A 25,123-nucleotide genomic window follows, 5' to 3' on the forward strand; every position below is an offset into this window, starting at 1 on the left:
AATTTTAAAAACGTGTGATTCAGTTATGGTATCGTTCAAATAACCATATGAGCTTAATATGAGGTAGTTATTTCGAAATTACAGACAGACACTCCAATTTTATTTATTAGTATAGATAGACTCTAAAGTTAGAAACCTTTAGAACTGTACATAATATTATATAGTTATGGCGTATTTTGCTGCACATAATCTCTAAATTAAACTTCACTTAACATCAGGTGACCCAGGACATTTGCTGGGTATTTTTTTTTAACTAATCGACAGATAAGGCAGATAGATTGAATATAGAAAGGCGATGTTAGACGTGTCTATGTCTATTTAGTTTAGAGACTGTACAGCCGAATTAGCACCATATTATTATTATTAAAGAAATTATAATAATAGTCAAGTCATTAAATTTTGGTTTACGTTTTTAAAGAAATTGTCTTAAGAAATTATATACAAATAGCAATATTATTGTAAGTTATGTAAAATGAATTGTACTTAAATTTTTAGTCATATATTAATTACGAGATTCTTTTATTAAGTAATTTTACGTTCCTTATAAATAAATATAATTTTAATTATGTTTAATTCTGTCGTTTTATTTAATTCCTTCACAAGTTTTTTAATAACTTCGTAGCTAGTGTGAGAGAAAGAAAGTGTCAACAACAAATGCACACAGTTTCAACTCAATCGGATGAAACGATGCATGAACCCATAAACAACAGACATACAATTTTTTTTTTATATGAATATAAGCCTAGCTGATGCCCGCGACTTCGTCCGTGTTTATTTTTATTTATTTAATTATTTTATTAAAGACTGTAACACTACAACGTCACCAGCTGGCGCTAATCACAGGGTGCGGAAATATAGATCGCATCACTCCCTGTAACTTGCCAAGTTGGAACTAGATGGCGCTGACTGTACGTTGGCAAAAAAGTAAACGACGCTAGGGAGATTTTCGCAACCCTACCATAAGACCCAGCCATAGCCAATGTTTATCAATCGAAAATCGAAAATCGAAAAGTGATTCACTAGTATGGATCACTCGACACACGAGGTCACCTTGTAGCCGCGCTTCCGACTTTCGCTTCCACTGCGTGGGACGAATTGTATGGGACACGACTCTCTTAACCCCGTGTAAAAGTCGCGCTTCCGACGTTCGCTTCCACTACGTGGGACGTCCGTAAGGGACACGACTCTCGTCGTCTAGTGGTGCTTCCGACCTTGGCTTCCACTGCGTGGGACCTAGGTTAGGGACTCTCTACTCTGTAAACCTAGAATAAAGTCATTGGGTTTTCACGCAACGTTGCTGTTTGAATTGCTTCGGCTGAATCCCGACCCGTCGACAACGTGGAACCTTTTCCCCCGCTTTATTACAATCTGGCGCCCAACGTGGGGCAGTGCTTCTTACATCTGGCGCCCAACGTGGGGCAGCGCTTCTTACAAGACTTAATTAAACAAGTGTAAATTAAAAATTTGTAACACCCCCGACGATCCAAAGTATTTGAGTTTTCCAAAACATCATTTTCAAATAAATAATTATGTATTTAGGCAACGTCCATCTTGACAGCTTGACATTTGTCAATTGACATAATATTAAGAACCTAACGGTTATCTAACTTTTTTTTCTACAAGAAAACTAGAAAAGAGCTGATAACTCTTAAACTACTGAACCAATTTTTTTGGATGATAGCTAAGAACACTCTCGATCAAGCCACCTTTCAAACAAAAAAAACTAAATTAAAATCGGTTCATTCGTTTAGGCGCTACGATGCCACAGACAGATACACAGATACACACGTCAAACTTATAACACCCCTCTTTTTGGGTCGGGGGTTAAAAAAGAACATTTTACACCAAATTGTTGTAGACAAAAGCAGTAGATAAAAACTGAGACTGGTGTTTGAAGATTTGCACTTTGCAGCCCAAATAGACCGTAGTCTGTGCTAGGGCTGACAAAAAAAAAGAATCATTTATTTAAGATTAAAAAAAAGATAAAATCGAGAGCTTGGATGAATAAATACTCAGGATGGAATGCTCTGAAAAGTCAAATGAAGCAGGGGAAAAAAAATACATTAAAAAGAACTTTGTCGATATGAATGATATGTCTTCTTATTTTAAAAAATATTAATAAACTTGTAAAAAACATTGATTATTCCGCTATTATAGTTATAGTGCAATAACAAATTGTCTGTGATTCATAATTTGGCGCCATCTTTTTGCAGAAGATAATATTATAATGACTTTTAATCTATTCGATACGATATGGGTACGATATTTATAAAAAGTGATGGTATATTATAAAAATGTTTATTACAACACAGCTACCATAGGAACGTAGTCAAACCTTTAGTTCTGCAACCGCGCCACAAGTTACAATTATTCCCGCATCCCGACATTATGTTTGCATTATTTGTACTAGAACAATTTTTTTTGCATGTAAATCACACTAATATTATAAAGGCGAAAGTTTGTATGTGTGTGTGTGTGTGTGTGTGTGTGTGTGTGTGTATGTTTGTTACTCCTTCACGCAAAAACCACTGGACGGATTTGGCTGAAATTTGGAATGGAGATAGATATTATCCTAGATTAGCACATAGGCTACTTTTTATCCCGGAAAAGCCAAGAGTTCCCACGGGATTTCGAAAAACCTAAATCCACGCGGGCGAAGTCGCGGGCATCGGCTAGTGTAGTATGTTCCACAGTATCGCCTAAACCATTTAGCTGATTTTGACGAAAAAATCTGGCTCGGAAAAGAAATGTTCATACACCCAAAATATTTTATTTAGACGACTTTATTGTTAACAAAATTACAAAAAGTAAAGAATACAGGATACACTTAATACAACAAAGGGTGACCTTATTACTAAAGTGATCTTTTGCAGGTAACCCATACTTAAGAACTTATAGAACTGTAAGACGAGGAGTCGCAATGCAGCTCTACATACTTAAGTGGGCTCTACACTCGCGGCGCGAACGGCCGCGAAAGCCCGCGAAAACTGCGAAACACGAGTGTAGATGTTGTTCACGCCTTTGCGTTCGCGCCTTTCCCCGATCAGTGTCGGTTTTTGGTCCGCGACAAAGGGTTCCGGTTCATAGTCACGAACAAGACTGAAGATTTGCGAGTGTGGAGGGACACAGTTCACGCGTGGATCGCGGCATACATTCATGGCGTGAAATAACGGCGCGGATTCACGTGCGAGTGTAGAGTTGGCTTTAGGTAGGTATATATTTGTATGGAACCCAAAAGAGCGAGGCCCGAGTCGCACTTGACCTTTTACACAAGTTTAAAAAATTTATTAAAAGTATGCTCCTGAAAAAAGCTTATTATACAATCGAAGATTATCTAAATGACAAAAAAGCTTGGATTTGACTCGCTCCAGCAATACACGGCGCTGCAATTGCTTGTATGGCATATTATTGTAAATTGAATATGTACATATTCAAATCTTGAAAAGAGCAACCGCCGAGTTTCTTGCTGGTTCTTCTCGGTAGCAACGGCATTCCGAACCAGTGGTAGATTTTTTGACGATTCAAAAGCACTTGTAAAAGTTTAATTGAATAAAAACATTTTGAATTTGACCGGTTTTTTAAGTTCATTTAGTATCCTAATGTTATCGTCTATTATAAAAATGCATATTACGACACGGCCGCCGCAGGAACGTAGTCCAACCGGTTTTGCAACCGCGCCACAAGTTACCATTATTACAACAACCAAAATTATTACCACATCCCAAAATCACTTTCGGATAACTAATGTAGGTATTTGTACTAGAACGGTTTTTTCGTGTGTATGTCGTAGATATTAGGTTTTTTTCTTCTGTTATTTTCTAACTAGCTAATGCCCGCAACTTCGTCCGCGTGGATTTAGATTTTTAAAAATCCCGTGAGAACTCTTTGATTTTCCGGGATAAAAAGTAGCCTATGTGTTAATTCAGTAGGGGTATGTCTATTCCGAATTTCAGCCAAATCCGTCTAGTAGTTTTTGCGTGAAAGAGTAACAAAACACACACACACACATACACACAAACTTTCGCCTTTATAATATTAGTGTGATAGCTGTTATCCGTGACTTTATCCGCCTGAAATAAGATTTTTAAAAATACCTATATTTTATCCTTTGTCTTTATTCGGGTAAAACAGACAGGGTTCTTTTCATGTCGAGAAAAAAGGGATTTAAAAAAAATCTTAGCTAAAGTAGGAAAGAGATGGATGGCGCGGGGTTTACGCACCTTTTGGCACCTTCGAGTGTGCTTCAAAAAAAGGGTTGTCTCTAAGACAACCTCAGAAGACAACTAAGTAAGTACAAAGGGTACCTACTATAACTAATACCTTCATATTCGCTCAGCGAGCTATTGAGAGGGCTATGTTGGAGTTTCCCTGAGGGATAAGATCCGAAATTAGGAGATCCGCAGGAGAACCAAGGTCACTGACATAGCCCAAACTGTTAGCAAGCTGAAGTGGCAGTGGGCAGGCCATGCCTGTCGTAGAGGCGATGGCCGTTGGAGCCGGAAAGTCCTTGACGTAGTGTGGGACGCCCTCCAGCACGATGGACCGACGATAAAAAGCGGATGGCTGGAAGTGGCTGGCTGATATAGGTGATGGTAGGGTGTGGTGGCGCTCTTTAGGGAAGACCTATGTTCAGCAGTGGACGTCTGATGATGATGATGATGATGAATCAGAACACAATAACCATGGAAGTCCTTACAAGAGAATATCCAGCTCTGGACGTCTCCAGTTGACGATGCCGAGACCAAAATCCTACGGGCTGTAAACTGTGACCAGAAATTCTCTCTATCCATATCCATATTTAATATTATAAATGCGAAAGTGTCTGTCTGTCTGTCTGCTACGTTTTCACGGCCCAACCGCTGAACCGAGTTTAATGGGTACAGACATGGGATATATCCCGGGGAAGGACATAGGCTACTTTTCATCCCGGAAAATCAAAGAGTTCCTACGGGATTTTAAGAAACCGAAATCCACGCGGGCGAAGCCGCGGGCATCCTCTAGTAATGCAGATTTCCTCAATAATCAGTTTTGAAATAATTATGCTAATTTAGCGCCTCATTAATTTGTTAAACAGTTGATTTCATAATAATTACTTAATTATAAAAATAATTGAACAGATATAGCCACTAAAATATTATTGGTAAGTAGATCTTAAATGTTTTCAGGTTTTTATAACTCAAATATTTTATACCTAGATATTTCAGAATATCTTGTGGGTTTTCTTATTTATTCGTTCGTGCGACACACGAATTTTCAATCAGTTCATCAGTTCAGAGTCAATTTAGGAAATTTTTGCAGTTTAAATCATTAAGAGGGGTCTCTCCGTCACTCGCTTCATACAAACGTAGTTCCAATTTCATTTGAATACTAAGCAACCAAAGTCCATGAGATTTTGAAATCTGGAAAACCACAGACATAGATATTAGTTTCTAGAATATGTCTGCAAAATTTCATGGACTTTGGTTGCTTAATATTCAAATGAAATTGGAACTACGATTGTATGAAGCGAGTGACGGAGAGAGCCCTGTTAAGATCATTAACATTCTCAGATTTAGGTAGATACACAACCTAGATATATTATGTAGATTTTGTTTTCAATTTTTTACAAGTGTAGGTAAATGAAAAATTTATAACTCCCCCAACAAGTGAAGGTTACAGTAACTAGAAAAGAGCTGATAACTTTCAAACGGCTGAACCGATTTTCTTGGATGATAGCTAAGAACACTCTCGAACAAGCCACCTTTGAAACAAAAAAAAAACAAAATTAAGATCGGTTCATTAGTTTAGGAGCTACGATGCCACAGACACATACACAGATACACACGTCAAACTTATAACACCCCTTTTTGGGTCGGGGGTTAAAAAATACAATTGTTCGAGCTTTGTCTATTCTTAGTTTTATTAAATCTTTGACCTAAGTAACTTAATATTTTGTACAGTAATTTGACCTTTAGGTATGATCCTTTCACTTTCCTAATAATAGGCGTAGGTACCTACCTGCCTATATTTTGACATTACAATTGTACAATAGATGCATGTATTTCATGCCCACGAATCTATTAAAAACTAGAGGATGCCCGCGACTTCATCCGCGTGGATTTAGGTTTTTAAAGATCCCGTGGGAACTGTTTGATTTTCCGGGATAAAAGTTACCTATGTCAATTACAGGGACGCAAGCTACCTCGGTACCTTTAATACAAATCGGTTAAGTGGATGGGTTTTTGGAAATCCCGTGGGAACTCTTTGATTTTCCGGGATAAAAAGTAGCCTATGTCCGTCCCCGGGATATAAGCTATCCCTGTATCAAATTTCGTCAGAATCGGTTAAACTGTTGGGCCGTGAAAAGGTAGCAGACAGACACGCTTTCGCATTTATAATATTAGTATGGATAAATACCTACCTACCTAACTTTAATTTCACTACTCACAAAGATCCTAGATTGTATAGGTAACTACTAACTACTTATTGCATAAAATGCAAAAGTAAAATTCTGATTGAAAAAATATTTTTAGTTAATTGTTTTTCGATTAAGTAACAAAAAAAATACAATAGAAAAAAACGTAAACTCTAAAAAACTTAAAAAGATCAAAATTGTTTATGGTCCAAAGTAACTTTCCCGCTCTTTTGAAATGTCAACATTGCGGAACGTCTGCGTTTAAATGTCAAGGTCAAATGACGATCTTTTGACATTTTATCGCAAAACGCGGCATTTAAACACGAAGCTAAACTTGCGATACCTAACTATGAAGAATATTAATTAATTTATTACTATAATACAAAATAAAAATATACAGTACTGCAGTCCATAATACGAAATGTTGACGGCAAACCAATGCGCATGAAATAACCGGTCAAGTGCGAGTCGGAAGCACGAAGGGTTCCGTACTAGCGCACAAGAAATAACACTTTTTTTGTGATACGTTTTGATTCCCTTGACGGGCCTTGACGGACAACGAAGTGGTCCTTTTTTTCTGGAGATGCGGAACCTTTTTCTAAATATATGTCGCAGGTACATTGTCAAAGCCGTGATATAACAATCTCACTAGTGATATTATAATTAAACGGTAGATTGTCAATCGACTTCATTTCTTGCAATTTAACGTTCTGATTTTAGTGTCATTATAATGTCACGGGGTCACTACATTGATATTGTAAGGCAATAATATTTTGACAATTTCACTGGTCGTTAGATTATGAGGCCGCCTCTGATTGGTCCGTTTCCGATGTTGAAAACGATGATTGAAAAGGAATTATTGACCAATCAGAACACTTGACGTCTCCCACTGCCAACTTCACTCATAATAAACCTAGATTTTTTATAATGTCACTAAAACCAGGCCGATAAATTGCAAGAAATTAAGTCGATTGACAATCTACCGTTAAATTATAATATCACTAGTGCGATTGTAATATCACGGCTTTGACAATATACCTGCGACAGATATAAAAGTGAACGCTAGACCGTTAGGAGAAGGTTTCAAGACTTCTAGAACATAATAATAAATTTTATATTATTATCACGTTGTTGTTTTATCGAAAAGATAATTTATTTCGTAACCGGTATATCAGGATGTAGAGCGCACGATTTCGTGTCGATCAGTCAAGGACATTTTTTGAGAAAGGACAGTTTAACTACCTAGAAAACATATGGAACGGGTATTCCGAACAAAAATACGCTACTGTATTTGTTTTTACCCGACTACGGCAAAGCCAAAAGGAAGGGTTATGATTTAGCAGTCTATGTATGTGGGTGTGTATGTTTGTATCCAGATTCTATGTGTTCCACCGTAGCGCCTAAACTACTGGGCCGATTTTGATGAAGGAGGTGTCAATCGATTCGTCGTAAAGGTCCGGGTGACATAGGCTACATTTTATACGAAAAAAATTGACCTAAAGAATGTTACATGAAAAAAGTAGGGGGTTCCAAAATTTTTTTTTGCTATTGTATCGAGTGGGGTGTCAAATGAAGGAGGAGAAAATTCTAGAATATGTCTGCAAAACATGGACTTTGGTTGCTTAATATTCAAATGAAATTGGAACTACGATTGTATGAAACGAGTGACGGAGAGAGCCCTCTTAAGACGATCGCAGTCGGGTTTTAATTTTCAACTTTATCTTGTTATCTTTATTTTTATTTTAGAATCAAAATTTTTAGGGGTCCGTACCTCAAAAGAAAAAACAGAACTCTTTTAGGATCACTTTGTTGTCTGTCTGTCTGACTGTCCGGTCCGCGTGTTACAGGTCTCTAGCTCGTAAACGAAATGAGTTACAAACCTAAACCTTTGGACCCGTCTAGTGCATCGACAAAGTACCTACTTTGCCTAGGTGCCTTTGAATAGGTTTTTAGATACTTTATCCATATTATACTATTATCCATACTTCCATAATAATGTTATAAATGCGAAAGTGTGTCTATCTGTCTGTCTGTCTGCTACGTTTTCACGGCCCAACCACTGAACCGATTTTAACCGATTTTAATGAAATTTGGTACAGATTTGGGATACATCCCGGGGAAGGCAACTTTTTATTCCGAAAAAGCATAGAGTTCCCACGGTTTTAAAAAAACCTAAATCTACGCGGACGGAGTCGCGGGCATCATCTATAGTACTGTGATAATAAAAACTACAACAAGTGTAAATTTAAAATATCACCTCCGACAAGTGAAGGTTACAGTAACTAGAAAAGAGCTGATAACTTTCAAACGGCGGAACCGATTTTCTTGGATTATAGCTAAGAACACTCTCGATCAAGCCACCTTTCAAACAAAAAACTAAATTAAAATCGGTTCATTAGTTTAAGAGCTACGATGCCACAGACAACACAGATACACACATCAAACTTATAACACCCCTCTTTTTGGATCGGGGGTTAAAAAGGTCTTTGGTCTGTATATAGATACCTATAGTTATTAGCGATAAATACAATCGAATTGATTTCGCAACACTATCTTATCACCTTAACTAATAAGTACCATAATAACACTTGTTGTTATTGCGAAAGCGCAATTTCAGGTACCTACTTTAGTGATAGCTAAGTGGTTATGAGTAGGGCTCCTATTCCAGGGGCAGGGGTTCGATTCCGGGCACGCACCTTTAACTTTTCGGAATGACTATCAACACTTATACAAGGAACCAAAAGCTTAATCCTTTCCTTACTAATATTATAAATTCGAAAGTGTGTCTGTATGTCTGTCTATCTGTCTGCCTGTCTGCTACGTTTTCACGGCCCAACCACTGAACCGATTTTAATGGAATTTGGAACAGACGTGGGATACATCCCGGGGAAGGACATAGGCTACTTTTTATCCCGAAAAATCAAAGAGTTCCTACGGGATTTAAAAAAATACCGAAATCCACGCGGGCGAAGCCGCGGGCATCCTCTAGTTTGCTATAATCCTACAACCAACGAAATCTGTATGGTGCAACATGCACCGCCCGCCATCCATCTGACAAACATGCAGGAAAAGCCAGCCACCAAGCAAGCCACGCACCACCACCACGCAGCACCACACAAATCCCAACACCACTCGACGCGCGTTTCTCCTCGACACCGGAGCATCCTCAGGAGATGTAGACCTTACAATGCCTAATAATAGCAAAGATATTTAAGTGTCATCACCATCAAGATAAACTGACAGACCTCCACCGCTGGACAAAGGTCTCTTTTAGGGACTTATCACACTTAATATTACAAGTGTAAATTAAAAATTTATAACACCCCTGACAAGTGAAGGTTACAGTAACTAGAAAAGAGCTGATAATTTTTAAACGGCTGAACCGATTTTCTTGGATTATAGCTAAGAACACTCTCGATCAAGACACCTTACAAACAAAAAAACTAAATTAAAATCGGTTCATTAGTTTAGGAGCTACGATGCCACAGACAACGTCAAACTTATAACACCCCTCTTATTGGGTCGGGGGTTAACAAAGGCGAAATTTTGTGTGTATGTGTGCGTGTGTGTATGTTTGTTACTCCTTCACACAAAAACCACTGGTTGGACGGATTTGGCTGATTTGGAATGGAGATAGATAATATCCTGGATTAGCACATAGGCTACTTTTTATCCCGGAAAATCAAAGAGTTCCCACGGGATTTTTGAAAACCTAATTCCACGCGGACGAAGTCGCGGGCATCAGCTAGTATAATAATATAATATTGCCTATATTTTCTCATTTCTAGGTATCTTTGTTTGAACCAATTTTCTTCGAGTGCTATAAAACATTATTAAGGTACCTACCTAAGTATCTATAATCAGGCAATCTTTTAAGAGCACTCGTCAACGATATAGATATCATTTAATCAATGTTAAAGTCAAGTTGATATCGATTTATAAATCGATAACATAACAAGTGGAATCCCACTAAGTATAATATTTATAAACGCAAAAACTTGTATGTATGCATGTTTGTTACCCCTTCACGCAAAAACTACTGGTCGAATTTGGCTGAAATTTAGAATGGAGATAGATTATACCCTGGATTAACACATTTTACGGGCTACTTTTATCCCAGAAAATCAATGAGTTCCCACGGGATTTTTAAAAACCTATTTCCACGGGAACGAAGTCGTGGGCATCAGCTAATATTATATACAATCTCTATCCTTGTTTCTAACAAGCGTTGGTTATCTAGCTATCAATTCTATTTGAATCTATTGGTGGATGTGTGACAAAGAAACTGACTGACAATATATCAACGTACCTATAACTCAAACTCATTCAAACTGAACTAAGTGGTAAGGTGAAAAAAAATGTTGATTAGATTATTTATACTTACTTATTTACACTTCAATACTGCTAAAATATTTTGAGTTTTGAAAAGTACAAAAACTCAAAAAGTGTGTATGTGTGTACGTTTCAAATTCAAATTCAAAATGTTTTTATTCAATTAGACTTTTACAAGTTCTTTTGAATCGTCAAAAGCATCTACCACTGGTTCGGAATGCCTTTCCTACCGAGAAGGACCAGCAAGAAACTCGGCGGTTGCTCTTTTCAAAGATTTGATATACAATATTATGCCATGTATAAAAGAAATTGAGGTCCCGCGCATTGCTGGAGCGAGCTGCAGGTCAAATAGGTACAATTTTTTTTTATTCAGTCCACAAAATTGACTACAATTGTAAAAAAACAAAACAAGATGATACATGAACAAAAATACAGGTACGCAATTTTGTGTCTCCTGGATATGGACTTGGCATGCACGATAAAATGAGGCTATGAGTGACGTGAATTAAAGACAAGTGTAAATTAAAAATTTATAACACCCCCGACGATCCAAAGTATTTGAGTTTTCCAAAACATCATTTTCAAATAAATAATTATGTATTTAGGCAACGTCCATCTTGACAGCTTGACATTTGTCTATTGACATAATATTATGAACCTAACGGTTATCTAACCTTCTTTTCTACAAGAAAACTAGAAAAGAGCTGATAACTCTTAAACGGCTGAACCAATTTTTTTAGATTATAGCTAAGAACACTCTCGATCAAGCCACCTTTCAAACAAAAAAAACTAAATTAAAATCGGTTCATTCGTTTAGGCGCTACGATGCCACACACAGATACACAGATACACAGATACACAGATGCACAGATACACAGATACACAGATACACACGTCAAACTTATAACACCCCTCTTTTTGGGTCGGGGGTTAAAAAATACGCGATTCATAGGCTACCTAGCGTCAAATGTAGGAAGTAGGAACATATAATGTCGCCTGAAAGTGACGTCAAAGCCTCGACTCGACGGTTTCTTGCAAGTTCTTTTGTGAATTTTGTATAATAAAGTTGAAAGTTACAGAAGGGATTGATCGGTCTATTACATAGAGTTATGTTTAGATAAATAACATTCCTGCATACAAATGTCGCAAAGAGTAAATTATTCAACAGAAGATCCATAAAAATTTGTGCTTTGTAATAAGTGCCTACAGTGCCCGGCAGGAAATATTGTACATCGAACTTTAGAAAGAGATAACGGTTTCGTAGAGCGTTGTCTCTATCATAGAGACCGATGAAACGTCAGATTACAGATAGATATGAGTGACAGAGACAACGCTCTACGAAGCCAAAATCTCTTTCTAAAGTTCGATATACGTAATATTTCCTGCAAGCACTGCACCTACTACCCAATTAACTAGCCTCGTCACGCATCACGGCTATTCGAAAAATAAATAGACGCTGGGGACCAAGGTCAAAGACGCTTCGTGTCTCAAAGGTGGCCGCGCGTACACCCTCAAGAGAATTTGGCATCTACATATTCAAATATCAGTTACATCATATTTATTTTTGCTACATAACTCGTGTTAATCTTCTAAATATATGAATATACAAGTGTAAATTAAAAATTTTCAACACCCCCGACAAATCATTTTCAAATAAATAATTATGTATATCTAGGCAACGTCCATCTTGACAGCTTGACATTTGTCAATTGACACTTGAATATTATGAACCTAACGGTTATCTAACCTTCTTTTCTACAAGAAAACTAGAAAAGAGCTGATAACTTTTAAACGGCTGAACCGATTTTCTTGGATTATAGCTAAGAACACTCTCGATCAAACCACCTTTCAAACAAAAAAAAGTAAATTAAAATCGGTTCATTCGTTTAGGCGCTACGATGCCACAGACAGATACACAGATACACAGATACACAGACACACAGATACACACGTCAAACTTATAACACCCCTCTTTTTGGGTCGGGGGTTAATTAAAAAGGAAAAGGTGATTGATTGACTCATTGGCTGATCTATCAACACACAGCTCAAACTACTAGACGGATCGGGCTGAAATTCGGTACGCAGTTAGCTATTATGACGTAGACATCCGCTATGAAAGGATTTTGGAAGATTCAACCCCTAAGGGAGTAAAATATGGTTTTGCAGACATAAGTTAGTCACTAAATAAAACTGTCCCATCTACATTACCACAGCCGTATTCTATGGCAAGTGCATTGATAAGGAAAAGGTCCGGCCGGCCTCGGGAGCGTGGTTTGAAAGTAAATGACCTTAGATCATAAACACGGAATCGATATTTTCACTCTAACCAGAGGTACCCGCAAGCTGTCCTATCTGCGTTCACTGCAGCCATAACTCTATGGCAAGTGCATTGACAAGGAAAAGATCTGGCCGGCTTCGAGAGCGTGGTTTGAAAGTAAATGACCTTAGATCATAAACACGGAATCGATATTTTCACCCATAACTACCCGCAAGCTATCCCACCTGCGTTCACCGCAGCCATAACTCTATGGCAAGTGCATTGACAAAGAAAAGGCTCGGCTGGCCTCGAGAGCGCGGTTTAAAAGTTTGTATGTATGTGAGTATGTTTGTTACTCTTTCACGCAATAACTACCGGACAGACATGGCTGAAATTTAGAATGGAGATAGATTATACCATGGATTAGCACATAGGTTACTTTTTATCCCGGAAAATTATAAGAGCTCCTACAGGATTTAAAAAAAACCTATATCCAAGTGAATGAAGTTATGGGCATTAGCTAATAGATCATATACACGTATTTGATATTCTTTCAACTTTACCAGAGGTACCCGCAAACTGTCCCATCTGCGTTCACTGCAGCCATACTCTATGGCAAGTGCATTGACAAGGAAAAGGTCCGGCCGGCCTCGGGAGCGCGGTTTGAAAGTAAATGACCTTAGATCATAAACACGGAATCGATATTTTCGTTGCATTCACTTTTCTTTGTTTAAAAATCAAAACAATATGGTAATTTTGGTCTATTATTTTATCGATTTTTAGCGTTCTGTATCCGAATGGGTCCTAACTCCTAACGGGACCCTTACTAACACTCCACTGTACCTACGTTCATCCGTCTGTCTGTCAGCGAGCTGTACCTATCTCGTGAACCGTACCTATTGAGTTCTTTCTCAGAGTGTGTATTTCTTTTCTTAATCAGTAATGCAGTTTAGGAATAAATCAGTTTTTAACCTTTGTTTTTTTCCTAATTTTTCATTTCGGTAGCTGTCCTCACAACATGTTTCAGTCATAAAACTAATACACCTTTTACTATGGGTTTATGGCTACTTTTATTTAAATCGTGATCAGTGATAATATTACAAAGTAATTAATTTTGTATACTTATCTACCCAGTTTAATATCTCGTAGAAATAATAATTCGTCAGGTGGTAGGCTTCGGCTGTAGCTAGTTACCACCCCACCGGCAAAGCCATGTCGCTAAACGAAGTCTTATAGAAACCAAAGGTAAATCTAAAGGTTTAATAAAAACTGCCGTAACCCTTCCAGACTAGCCCGCTTCCATCTTAGACTGCATCATCACTTACCATCACGTGATATTGCAGTTAAGACCACAGCGCTTACCACTGCGCCAAGGAGGTACAAATAAAGTAAGTAGTAATAATGCCTCCATTAGGGAGGTCGGGGGTTCGATCCCGGGCACGCACCTCTAACTTTTCGGAGCGTTAATGTCATCGATGTGCTGCTATGTGCGTTTTAATCACTTGCTTTGCACACATGAACGGAGCTGCTTAGTAGCAGTGCCTTTATGCCTGTATGAACTGCACGCCAATGCAAAAGGCTATGAGTTATGACTTATGACCTATCTAAGATGAGATTAATCCCAGGTAGGTACGCACTTTTGGATTACAGATTTTTGACCTATGGACGCTAGGTACCTAAGTAAGTACTTAGGTAACACTAATTACGTAATTAATTCGCTGTACTTGTCCGTTAGACCCGGAAGAAGCCAAAACGTGATATGAATGATGAATATCCTACTAACATAAGTGAATAAATTCAAAAATTTGTACAGTTAGCGTAGACCGTACTTACCCAATCCAATAGGTCTATATTGTGTACGTAATGTAAATAGACCGTGTAAAGAAATAGAATCAACGTAAATAAAACTATATTTGGACTAATAGCTTTAGTTTGAGAATGTCAAGGGTAAAAGTGAATGTTTTATATTAATTTTATGATAATTTATTGAACTGGAAGCGTGATTAATTTGTATGTAGTGCTGCCATCTTTTTTCATACACTGGAACTACACTCCACACTCAAATTAATAGTTTTTTTTAAACATAAACGTGTTTTTTTTTTTTTTTTTTTAAACAATGATTAAAAAAAATATATTGTGACAAATTAAAAAAAATTGTTTCAATTAGTTTTCCTCGATCTAAAAATAGCAGAAAGCGCTCAATAAAGTCGTAAACACATGCGCTATCGAACTTCAAGTGCACATCGGCAAAATTAAGAGGAGCACTTAAGAAATTGGCGCACTAACAATTTCGCTGCCATATCATTTAGTCGAGTTAAATCTGCTTACAGTTTCCATCTTTTTCTATTACCTAGAAATTATTATTGCCGTCCCTTTCCAATAGAGCAACATAACGAAAAATATTAATGGCTGTCGTACTACTTTGACATTTCGATACATTTCCTCCGTGTATGTACTGTGTATAATTTTTTGGGTTTTATTACAATTTTATGACTAAAATGTTAGAATACAATGTAGTGAATAACAAATTTTAACTAATTTAACGCCTTAAGGTGCCCTGTGTAACTACAAACCAAAGATAAAATGCATTTTCTTTAGTAACTAGTCCAAAATCTATCGCCCTAATTTTTTTTCATTTGTTTTTCTCATATTATCGAAGTGTAGTGTTTATCAATTGCTTTTATAATTGAGTATCCTATTGTTTGTTCTCAAGTAACATTTACAGGCGATTTGAGTGCACCAGTGATTTACAAAGTGTAAAAAAACTGACTGGAAAAATCAGTGTGAAAATGTGTAAATAATTTTCATTTTCTATTAAAGTAAGTGTTAAGGTCCTATAAATAATCAGTACCATTAAAATAGACAGTAACACCATGCTATCGTACAGTTAAAACCTTAAATTCGTTATAAAATTGTCACTATCAACTATGGTGCTTAGATAATTTTTGGATATTTTGTGTGTTTTTGGAGTGAATTTTTAAATTAAAATGGTTACGATGAATTCATCTGAGAAGGCTGCGCAGAAAGCGTGTCAGCAAGGCCCATCAAGGTAAACAAATATTTGTTTTCTTCTAAATATAAGTAATATTGAATTAATTTTTTTAGCTAACTATGAGCCTCGATAGCTCAACGGTTGAGGAGCGGACTAAATTCCGAAAGGTCGGCGGCTCAAACCCCACTCGTACTGTTGTCGTACCCACTCCTGGCACAAGCTTTACGCTTAATTGGAGGGGAAAGGGGAGTATTAGTCATGATTAGCATGGCTAATATTCTTTAAGAAAAAAAATTTTAACTTCGCACTCCACACTGATCTCTGCACATGACTGTAGCAAAATTCACTGAATATACTTAATTATTGAGTAATATTTGTAGCTTGTCATTTTTTACTTTATAGTCTAGCGATGGTGCAATCACACTTACTGGCAAGTGATGATGAAGCTTAAGACGGAGTGCATTTCCCTAGAAAGATACCTATTTACTTTTGACCTGAAGGTATAGTTACCGGCAGTTAAGTAATTGCGTCTGACCTATTGCGCAGGTATTGTTCCATGTGCTCTTGTACTGTGAACGAATGTAGCACTCACACTAATGCAGATGGCGAATTTTGTCATTCCAGGGAGAACACAAAATGTGTAAAAGATGACAAAGAAAAAGATAAAGACAAGGACAAAGAAAAAGATAAAAAAGATATGGTAGCCAGTCTTCCTCCCAGTGTCCAAGCTTTGATGTCAACTATTCCATCACCAGAAGAATCTCCAAACTATCTTGTGTATAAAAAGGTAACTATTTATCTTTACTTATAAAGGAAAAGTTTAAAAAGATATGTTAGCCAGTTAGGTTTTAAGAAATTCTGTGGGAGCTATCCTATCTCCATCCCCAAGAAGCAAGTTATCCCTACTCTTACTAATGTCTTAAATCTTAATCTGAAATCTAAAATTTAACAATTAATTTTAGTAGTATAATAATAACATATGTTTTTTTTCCATCACTTTAGTTTTCTGTTGTTTCTGTCATTTTATTTTTTGTTGTTTTTGTTATTTAACTTTTTTTGTTTCTGTTTTTTTGTTATTTCTGTTATTTTATTTTTGTAAACTTGTTTTTATAATATCACACTAATATTATAAAGGAGAAAGTTTGTATGTATGTGTGTGTGTGTGTGTGTGTGTATATGTTTGTTACTCCTTCACGCAAAAACTACTGGACGGATTGGGCTGAAACTTAGAATGGAGATAGATTATACCCTGGATTAGCACATAGGCTACTTTTTATCCCGGAATATCAAAGAGTTCCCACGGGAATTTTAAAAAACCTACATCCACGCGAGCGGAGTCGCGGGCATCAGCTAGTTATGGTAATAATGGGATAGTAAATAAATGAGTGTAAAAATTATGTTAGTGATAATAACCGAGACCGACGGCTTGACATGCTGCGAGGCAAAGAACAATCAAAAAATGCCCATTCGGAATCAAAATTCGGTCACCGATCCACTTACCAACTTCGGTCAACGTTGCTCAAAAAACGCAATACGACTGTTGTATGTTGTTTATCTAGCAGTCTAAAAATGTTTTTCCCTCTCTCTGTCTCTATTCTTCTATTCTCTTCTAATGTTTTTCTCTTCTCTTCTAGATGGAGGCCATAATAGAGAAGATGCAGGATGAGAACACCGGAGTACCAGTCAGGACTGTCAAGAGCTTCATGACTAAGATACCTTCCGTGAGTTTCACTTGCTTTTTGACAGGTTCTTTTCATGTCAAGTCTGGCCCAAGCAAACTCGAAGGGAATAACTGGAGTCACCTTGATGCTAGCCATACTTGCATAAATATTGATATTGAAATCTCGGGAGAACTCTTTAGTTTTCCGGGATAAAAAGTAGCCTATGTGCTAATCCAGGATATTATCTATCTCTTCCGAATTTCAGCCAAATCCGTCCAGTGGTTTTTGCGTGAAGGAGTAACAAACATACACACACACACACACACACACACACACACATACAAACTTTCGCCTTTATAATATTAGTGTGAAGTGTGATGTCAAAAGAGTAACAACATCCAGATTCCATACATCCATCTATCCATTTTTTTTTTTAAATTTAATAATAGACTTAATTTAAAGAGAAATATTTTTCACCAGTTGTCATAGACCAAAGCACTAAATAAAAAACAGACTGGTGTTTGGAATTTTGCAGCCCAAATAGACCGTAGTCTGTGCTAGGGCTGACAAAAAAGAAAAAAGATTAATTGATTTAAAAAAAAAAGTTAAGCCTATATTTCCATTTTTTACAAACATACATACAGACTTTCGCGTTTATAATATTAGTAGGATAAAATAGTATATGTATAATGTACGTCAGGACTTCGTCTGTGTTGGCGTTTGCTGGCGCGCGTGCGGTGCCTTTTTGGAGTGTTTTTTTTTTGGTCTGGTTTTTGTGTTTCACTGGTGTTTTTTAACCCCCAACTCAAAAAGAGGGGTGTTATAAGTTTGACGTGTGTATCTGTGTGTCTGTGTATCTGTGTATCTGTGTATCTGTCTGTGGCATCGTAGCGCCTAAACGAGTGAACCGATTTTAATTTAGTTTTTTTTTGTTTGAAAGGTGACTTGATCGAGAGTGTTCTTAGCTATAACCCAAGAAAATCGGTTCAGCCGTTTGAAAGTTATCAGGTCTTTTCTAGTTACTGCAACTTGTCGGGGGTGTTACAAATTTTTAATTTACACTTGTTTGGTGGTGGAACTGACTGGGAAGCGCTCTAAGGGTGTCCGCGCGTGTGTCCGTGAGCGCCGGCACAGACGAAGTCCATACTTATATAGTTTATGAACACTTTCAAGTACTTACCTAAAGATGTTTATGTAATTCTGTGAAGATGATACTGCCACTGTCTGAATTAGAATACCATAAGTCTACTTTATCGTATTAACTAGAGGATGCCCGCGACTTCGTCCGCGTGGATTTAGGTTTTTAAAGATCCCGTGGGAACTCTTTGATTTTCCGGGATAAAAAGTTGTCTATGTCAATTACAGGGACGCAAGCTACCTCAGTACCAAATTTCATACAAATCGGTCAAGCGGATGAGTTTTTAGGAATCCAGCGGGAACTGTTTGTTTTTCCGGGATAAAAAGTAGCCTGATGTCCTTCCTTGGAATGTATCCTGAGTCTGTACAAAATTTCATTAAAATCGGTTGAGTAGTTGAGCCGTGAAAGCGTAGCAGACAGACAGACAGACACACTTTCGCATTTATAATATTAGTATGGATTTACAAATTGCGAAAAACCAAAATAAATTTGAAATTGCAGACGTATCATGCATCTTAAGTTTGTTTGGTCTTGTTGCAGGTGTTCACGGGTACAGACCTGGTGGCGTGGCTGAATCGCCACCTTAACCTGGAAGAGACCTGGGAAGCTCTGCATATTGGCCATCATTTAGCAGCACATGGCTATCTCTTCCCTATAGATGACCACTGTCTGACTGTGAAGAATGACAACACTTATTACAGGTACTTCATTCATTCATTAATAACTTCATTAATTCATCAAGGTAATATGCCAAGACTTTATTAATTAATGGATCTTACTTATATGAGGTATTATAGGCAAGGTTTTCAAAGTCAGTTGAATAAGGGTCAGTCAGGGTTGTATGTTAAGGTCCTTTTTTGTTCCACATTTACATTAATGATTTACCTTACTAGGCCAAACTCAGGTCAGTAACAAAACCTAGCTAAAGTATTGCTTGCTGCTGAAAAAAAAGTAACGTGCTTGCTGCGCTCGTGGCTTTTATATTGAAATACTTTTTTGTAAGTACTGTAAAACAAAAAAATTAGTTTGTTATAAAATTACAAACTCTACATTATCTGTCACATGATAAAATTTTGCGCTTGCTTCGCTCACGCTATAGGTACAGCGTTAATAACTCATTTTTGTCATAGATTTCAAACACCATACTTCTGGCCATCCAACCAATGGGAACCAGAAAATACAGATTATGGTAAGTTCGTAAGTCTACAAAAAATATAAATAAGATAGACTTGTTGCGATACATATGTTTTTTTAATGATTTTTCTCTGATTTCCAGCTGTGTATCTCTGCAAACGGACTATGCAGAACAAAGCCCGGCTTGAACTAGCCGACTATGAAGCAGAATCTCTAGCCCGGCTGCAAAAGATGTTCAGCCGTAAATGGGAGTTCATATTTATGCAGGCTGAAGCACAAAGCAAGGTATGTAATAGCTATTTATATAACAAGTGCGTAAAGTAGCTAATTAAAGTCGATTATGAAGTGAAATCTAGTCCAGCTGCAGAAGATGTTCAGCCGGAAATGAGAGTTCATATTTATGCAGGCTGAAGCACAAAGCAAGGTATGTAATAGCTATTTATATAACAAGTGCGTAAAGTAGCTAATTAAAGTCGATTATGAAGTGGAATCTAGTCCGGCTGCAGAAGATGTTCAGCCGGAAATGGGAGTTCACATTTATGCAGGCTGAAGCACAAAGCAAGGTATGTAATAGCTATTTATATTACAAGTGCGTAAAGTAGCAAATTATAGTTGGCTACAAAGCGGAATCTCTAGTTCGGCTGCAGAAGTTGTTCAGCAGGAAGTGGGAGTTCATATACAGGCTGAGGCACAAAGCAAGGTATGTAATAGCTATTTATATCGCAAGTGCGTAAAGTAGACATTTATAGTCGAGGCTATGGAGAAATTCATTTTTTGACACAGTGCATGGCAGGAAATACTGTACATCGAACGTTAGAAAGAGATTTCGTATTCGTAGAGCGTTGTTTCTGTCACTTATACCTATGTGATGTTTGGTCGGTCTCAACGACAGAGACAGCGCTCTTCGAAACCATTATCTCTTTCTAAAGTTCGATGTACAATATTTCCTGCCGGGACTTGTATCTATTTATGTTTTAGGTGGATAAAAAACGCGATAAATTGGAGAGGAAAGTTCTAGACAGTCAAGAGAGAGCATTTTGGGACGTGCACAGACCAATGCCTGGATGTGTTAACACTACAGAAGTGGATCCAAAAAAGCAGTCCAGAATAAATGCTTTGAAGGCGAAGAGGCTGCGGCAATGTCAGGAGCTGATACTGCAGCACAACTTGAAGGTAAGTGGTCACTCGACTAATTTGGAAGCATCCATTTGAGTATTGGATGCAATTGGTGTTAGGTAAGAAAGAGCTCTGGACGTCAACGGAGAGAGATAAAATGTTGACTGATGAACCAATTGTGTGGCCAATTTTCGATTTAAGCTATAAGTAATATTTTTTTATCTATTCCATTCCATCAGCCTGTATGCGTCCGCTGCTAGATATAGGCCTTTCTAAGAGCGGTCCAAACATGCCACATGGCCCTCCGCCTTCCTCGTCCACCCGCTCCCCGCCACCTTCTTCAGGTCATCGGTCCAGCGGGTTGGAAGTCGTCCCACACTGCGCTTACCAGTACGCGGTCTCCACTCCAGAACACGTTTGCCCCATCGGCCGTCAGATCTACGACAGCCATTCCTCGAACACGTACGAAACGATTTGCTTCCTCTTTCCTAATCCGAACCGCTAGAATATGGAACGCCCTTCCGGCATTAGTTTACCCTTTCACCTATAGTATGGGTACCTTCAAGTCAAGAGTGAATAGGCAACTTCTAGGCAAGCGCGCTCCATCTTAGGCTGCAGCATCACTTGCTAGCAGGTCTTATTGCAGCCAAGCGCTAGTCTATATAATAAAAAAAATAAAAAATAAAATGACCTGGCCATTACCACTTCAGCTTGCTAATCCTTTGACCTATGTCGATCGCTTTTGTTCTCCTTCGAATTTCCTCGTTCCGGATTTTATCCCTGAGAGTGATACCCAACATAGCTCGCTTCATAGCGCGCTGAGTGACTTTCAGTTTGTGGACGAGGCCAACTGTCAGTGTCCACGTTTCTGCTCCATACGCCATCATAATATTTAACAGTCATTGAATTCAGTTTGCACCATGTAAAAGTTTTTTTCAATTTCCAGAATAACCCAATAGTCACAATAACCAACGCGCAAGAGAGCGAAGAGGCAATCCAGAAGAACACAGAAGGCAGCACCAAAGACAATGCTATAAAAGAGAACGGTTAGTACTTTTTGCATAGTTATTTATATACATACAGGCCGTAACCAGAACGCTAGCAAAAACGGAGACAGGTGATGGTACTGATGATTACTGATCTTCTTCGTCGTAACACTCTTGGCAGAGCGGTCGTGGTCATCACGAAGTGACGTTTTCGGGGCAGTTATATGTACGCCTCACGAGCATTCGCCACTTCTCCTGCTGGCTGACAGCCTGGTACACGAGCAAGGGACCGCCTACAGCGGAATTAATTTGGTCGATCCATCGTGTAGACGACCTTCTGGACTTCGTCTGTGATGGCGTTTTCTGGCGCGCGTGCTGTGCTTGTTTGGAGTGTTTTTTTTTTTTTTGTTAAGAGTGGCTAGTTTTTGTGTTAGTTGGTGTTTTTTGGTGGTGGAACTGACTGGGAAGCGCTCTAAAGGGGCGCCGCGCGTGTGTCGGCGGGCGCCGACGCAGACGGAGTCCATACTTGTATAAATTCAATAACTTGAAAATATCACAAACTTGACATTGGCTAATCAGAGTAAAGCCAGATTTAAAAAAAAAAAAAAGACGACCTTCTTCGCCCTCTGGTACCCTCCACCTTGTCCTGCATTACAAGGCGCTCAATGGAGTTTCTTTGATACCACAAAAACAACACGATTTTTTTTTTCAATTACCTATATCCTCTAATCCTGTATTTTCAAAGAGTTAGCAAATAAAACATCTGACTGATATTAGAGGTTAACGAAATTTGCATAGATAGGTGCCGCAGGGTCAATGGTAAAAAATAATGCACTGTTTTCCGCCATACGTTATAGAGTTATTTAAAAATACCTTGCAGGGGTAAAATCTTTTTTTTTGCATATGTTAGGCGAGACCTCTCAACAGTTGCCAGAGACCATCGACATCAAAGAGAAGACCATAGAGCAACAGATAGAGGCGGCAAAGAGGCAGCTGTCCGTGCTGAAGGCGCGCTTGGAACGAAGGAACGTACGAGTCAGTAAAGTTGCCGAAATGTAAGTTATTTATTCTGTCTGCATTATCGACGAATAGAAATAGATGTTTTTATTCAAATCAACTTTTAAACGTGCTTTTGATTCATCAAAATGAATGTATAAACTGTGCACCCCGATTGCTGAGGGCTGTGACCTTACAAATAGGGTCTCTTGCTCTTTCCTTCTCCATCTCTCTCCTTCTGCTCCCTCACTTTCTATCCCTTCTCTCCCTCTCTCCTGTATGATCTTCCCCTCTCTCTCCCTCTCGTCCTCTCTCCTCTCCTCTCTCACTCCCTCTTTCCCTCTTTTTCTGCACCTCTCCTCTCCTTATTCTCTCTCTCTCACAGTAAGTCTGTTTGATATTGTACTAATTTTAGTATTTTCGGCGTAAGTAATTAAGAGGCTTCGTGGTCAATCCATTGCCGGCCCACTACCGAGGACGGGTATCTTCTCAGAGTGAGAAGAGCTGTTTAATGAACCCATAGTCTGTCACGCTGGCCCAATGCGGATTGGCAGACTTCACACACCTTTGAGAACATTGCTTAAAGTCACATAACTCTGAAAAGTTGAGGCCGGGATCGAACCCACAACTTCCCGAATAGTGGCTTTGTGTTAACTGTAAGTTATGTATTTTTCAGGTTTATATCATACTGCGAGCAGTATGCAGAGTATGATGCATTCCTGACGCCACCGGAGTGGCCGAATCCTTGGCTTAGTGACACGACTGAGCTGTGGGATCAAGAGAAACAGTGGTGAGTTAAGGTTAACTTAGGTTAAATATCGTTAACTGTGGTTAATCTGCTAAAATATAGGTCAACTTGGCTTCATATCTTACTGCGAGTTTATTTAATCGGGATTAACTTAGGTCAACAAACATTAACTTAGTTTAGATTTATATCGTACTATAAGCAATGCATAAAATAAAATGCATTTCTAATTCAAGTGGAAGAATTGGGTTGGTGTCTAGTGGTTATAGGATTAGCGACACTACAGAGCTATAAGATCAGGAGAAATAGTGGTGAATTAAGGTTAACCAGTTTAACATAGGTTAAACACAGTTTACGACGGGTAGAACCCAGTGTAACATATAAAAACCCCAGTTTAACATACGTGAACTCAGTTTAATGTAAGTTAACCTAATTTAACTTGCCCCTTAGTAAAGAGCTGCTGCCATTGCGGTGAGTGCATCGTTAGTCATTCGGTTTCTGTGAATTACTCCACGACCAGGAGAGTGGTAAAATATTCCCTATATTTTACCAAATTAATTAGTGATGGATTAATTTAGATTAAATCATTTAAACTCAGTTTAACGTAGGTTAATCTATGTTAAATATGAGTTTAACTGGGTTATACTGCGTATTAACTTTGTTTAACGTAGGTTAACCAAGTTTAACGAAATTAATCTAGCTAACTTTTGCCCCACAGCAAGGAACCACTTCCATTGCGTCGCGTGCGTCGTTGGTCGTTCGGTTTGCGCGAATTACTCCGCGACCCCCCAGGAAGAGAACATTTTGCCAAATTCCTTAGCAAGGAATTCAGCGGAGAAAATCTCAAGTAAGAATCTTCTTTATATCATTTTTACCCTATTACTAAACCGTCCGTCTGTCTGTCAGCAGGATGTATTCCGTGAACTGTAAAAGCTGTATGTATCTCGTGAACTATAAAAGGTGGAGAATCGTCACAGAATGTGTAGTTCTAGTGCCGCTATAACAACAAATAATAAAAATTTCAAAATGGCCGCCAAAAAAATTGCAAAAAAATAAATAAAAATCTGTTTCAGAATGTACAAGTAAAGCCCTTTCATATGATACCATACTTGATATAGTTATCTTACTTTCAAAATTGAAACACATTTTAATTTTTCGGATTTATTCCTTTACTTGTGCTAAGACCTGCCTACCTGCCAAATTTCATGATTCTAGGTCAACGGGAAGTACCCTATAAACTTTCTTGACAGACACGACAGACATACAGACAACTAAGTGATCCTATAAGGGTTCTATTTTTCGTTTAGAATAGAATAGATTTTAATTCAAATAGACTTTTACAAGTGCTTTTGAATCGTCAAATAATTTACCA

At 38.0% G+C, this 25,123-nt stretch overlaps 1 protein-coding gene across 1 annotated transcript; it reads left to right on the top strand.

The window, feature by feature from the left end:
- Positions 1 to 15,412: 15,412 nt before the first annotated feature.
- On the top strand, positions 15,413 to 24,602 carry LOC123879316 (regulator of G-protein signaling 7-like). The gene is made up of 11 exons (XM_045926960.1): positions 15,413 to 16,032; positions 16,600 to 16,762; positions 17,610 to 17,696; positions 19,315 to 19,475; positions 19,905 to 19,963; positions 20,051 to 20,193; positions 20,887 to 21,081; positions 21,971 to 22,070; positions 22,921 to 23,065; positions 23,683 to 23,796; positions 24,470 to 24,602. Exons 1-11 carry the CDS (start codon positions 15,971 to 15,973, stop codon positions 24,600 to 24,602), a joined length of 1,362 nt encoding a protein of 453 aa, XP_045782916.1. The 5' UTR covers positions 15,413 to 15,970.
- Positions 24,603 to 25,123: the final 521 nt, after the last annotated feature.

Source organism: Maniola jurtina, chromosome 28, assembly GCF_905333055.1.
Source record: "Maniola jurtina chromosome 28, ilManJurt1.1, whole genome shotgun sequence".
Taxonomy (NCBI): Eukaryota; Metazoa; Arthropoda; class Insecta; order Lepidoptera; family Nymphalidae; genus Maniola; species Maniola jurtina.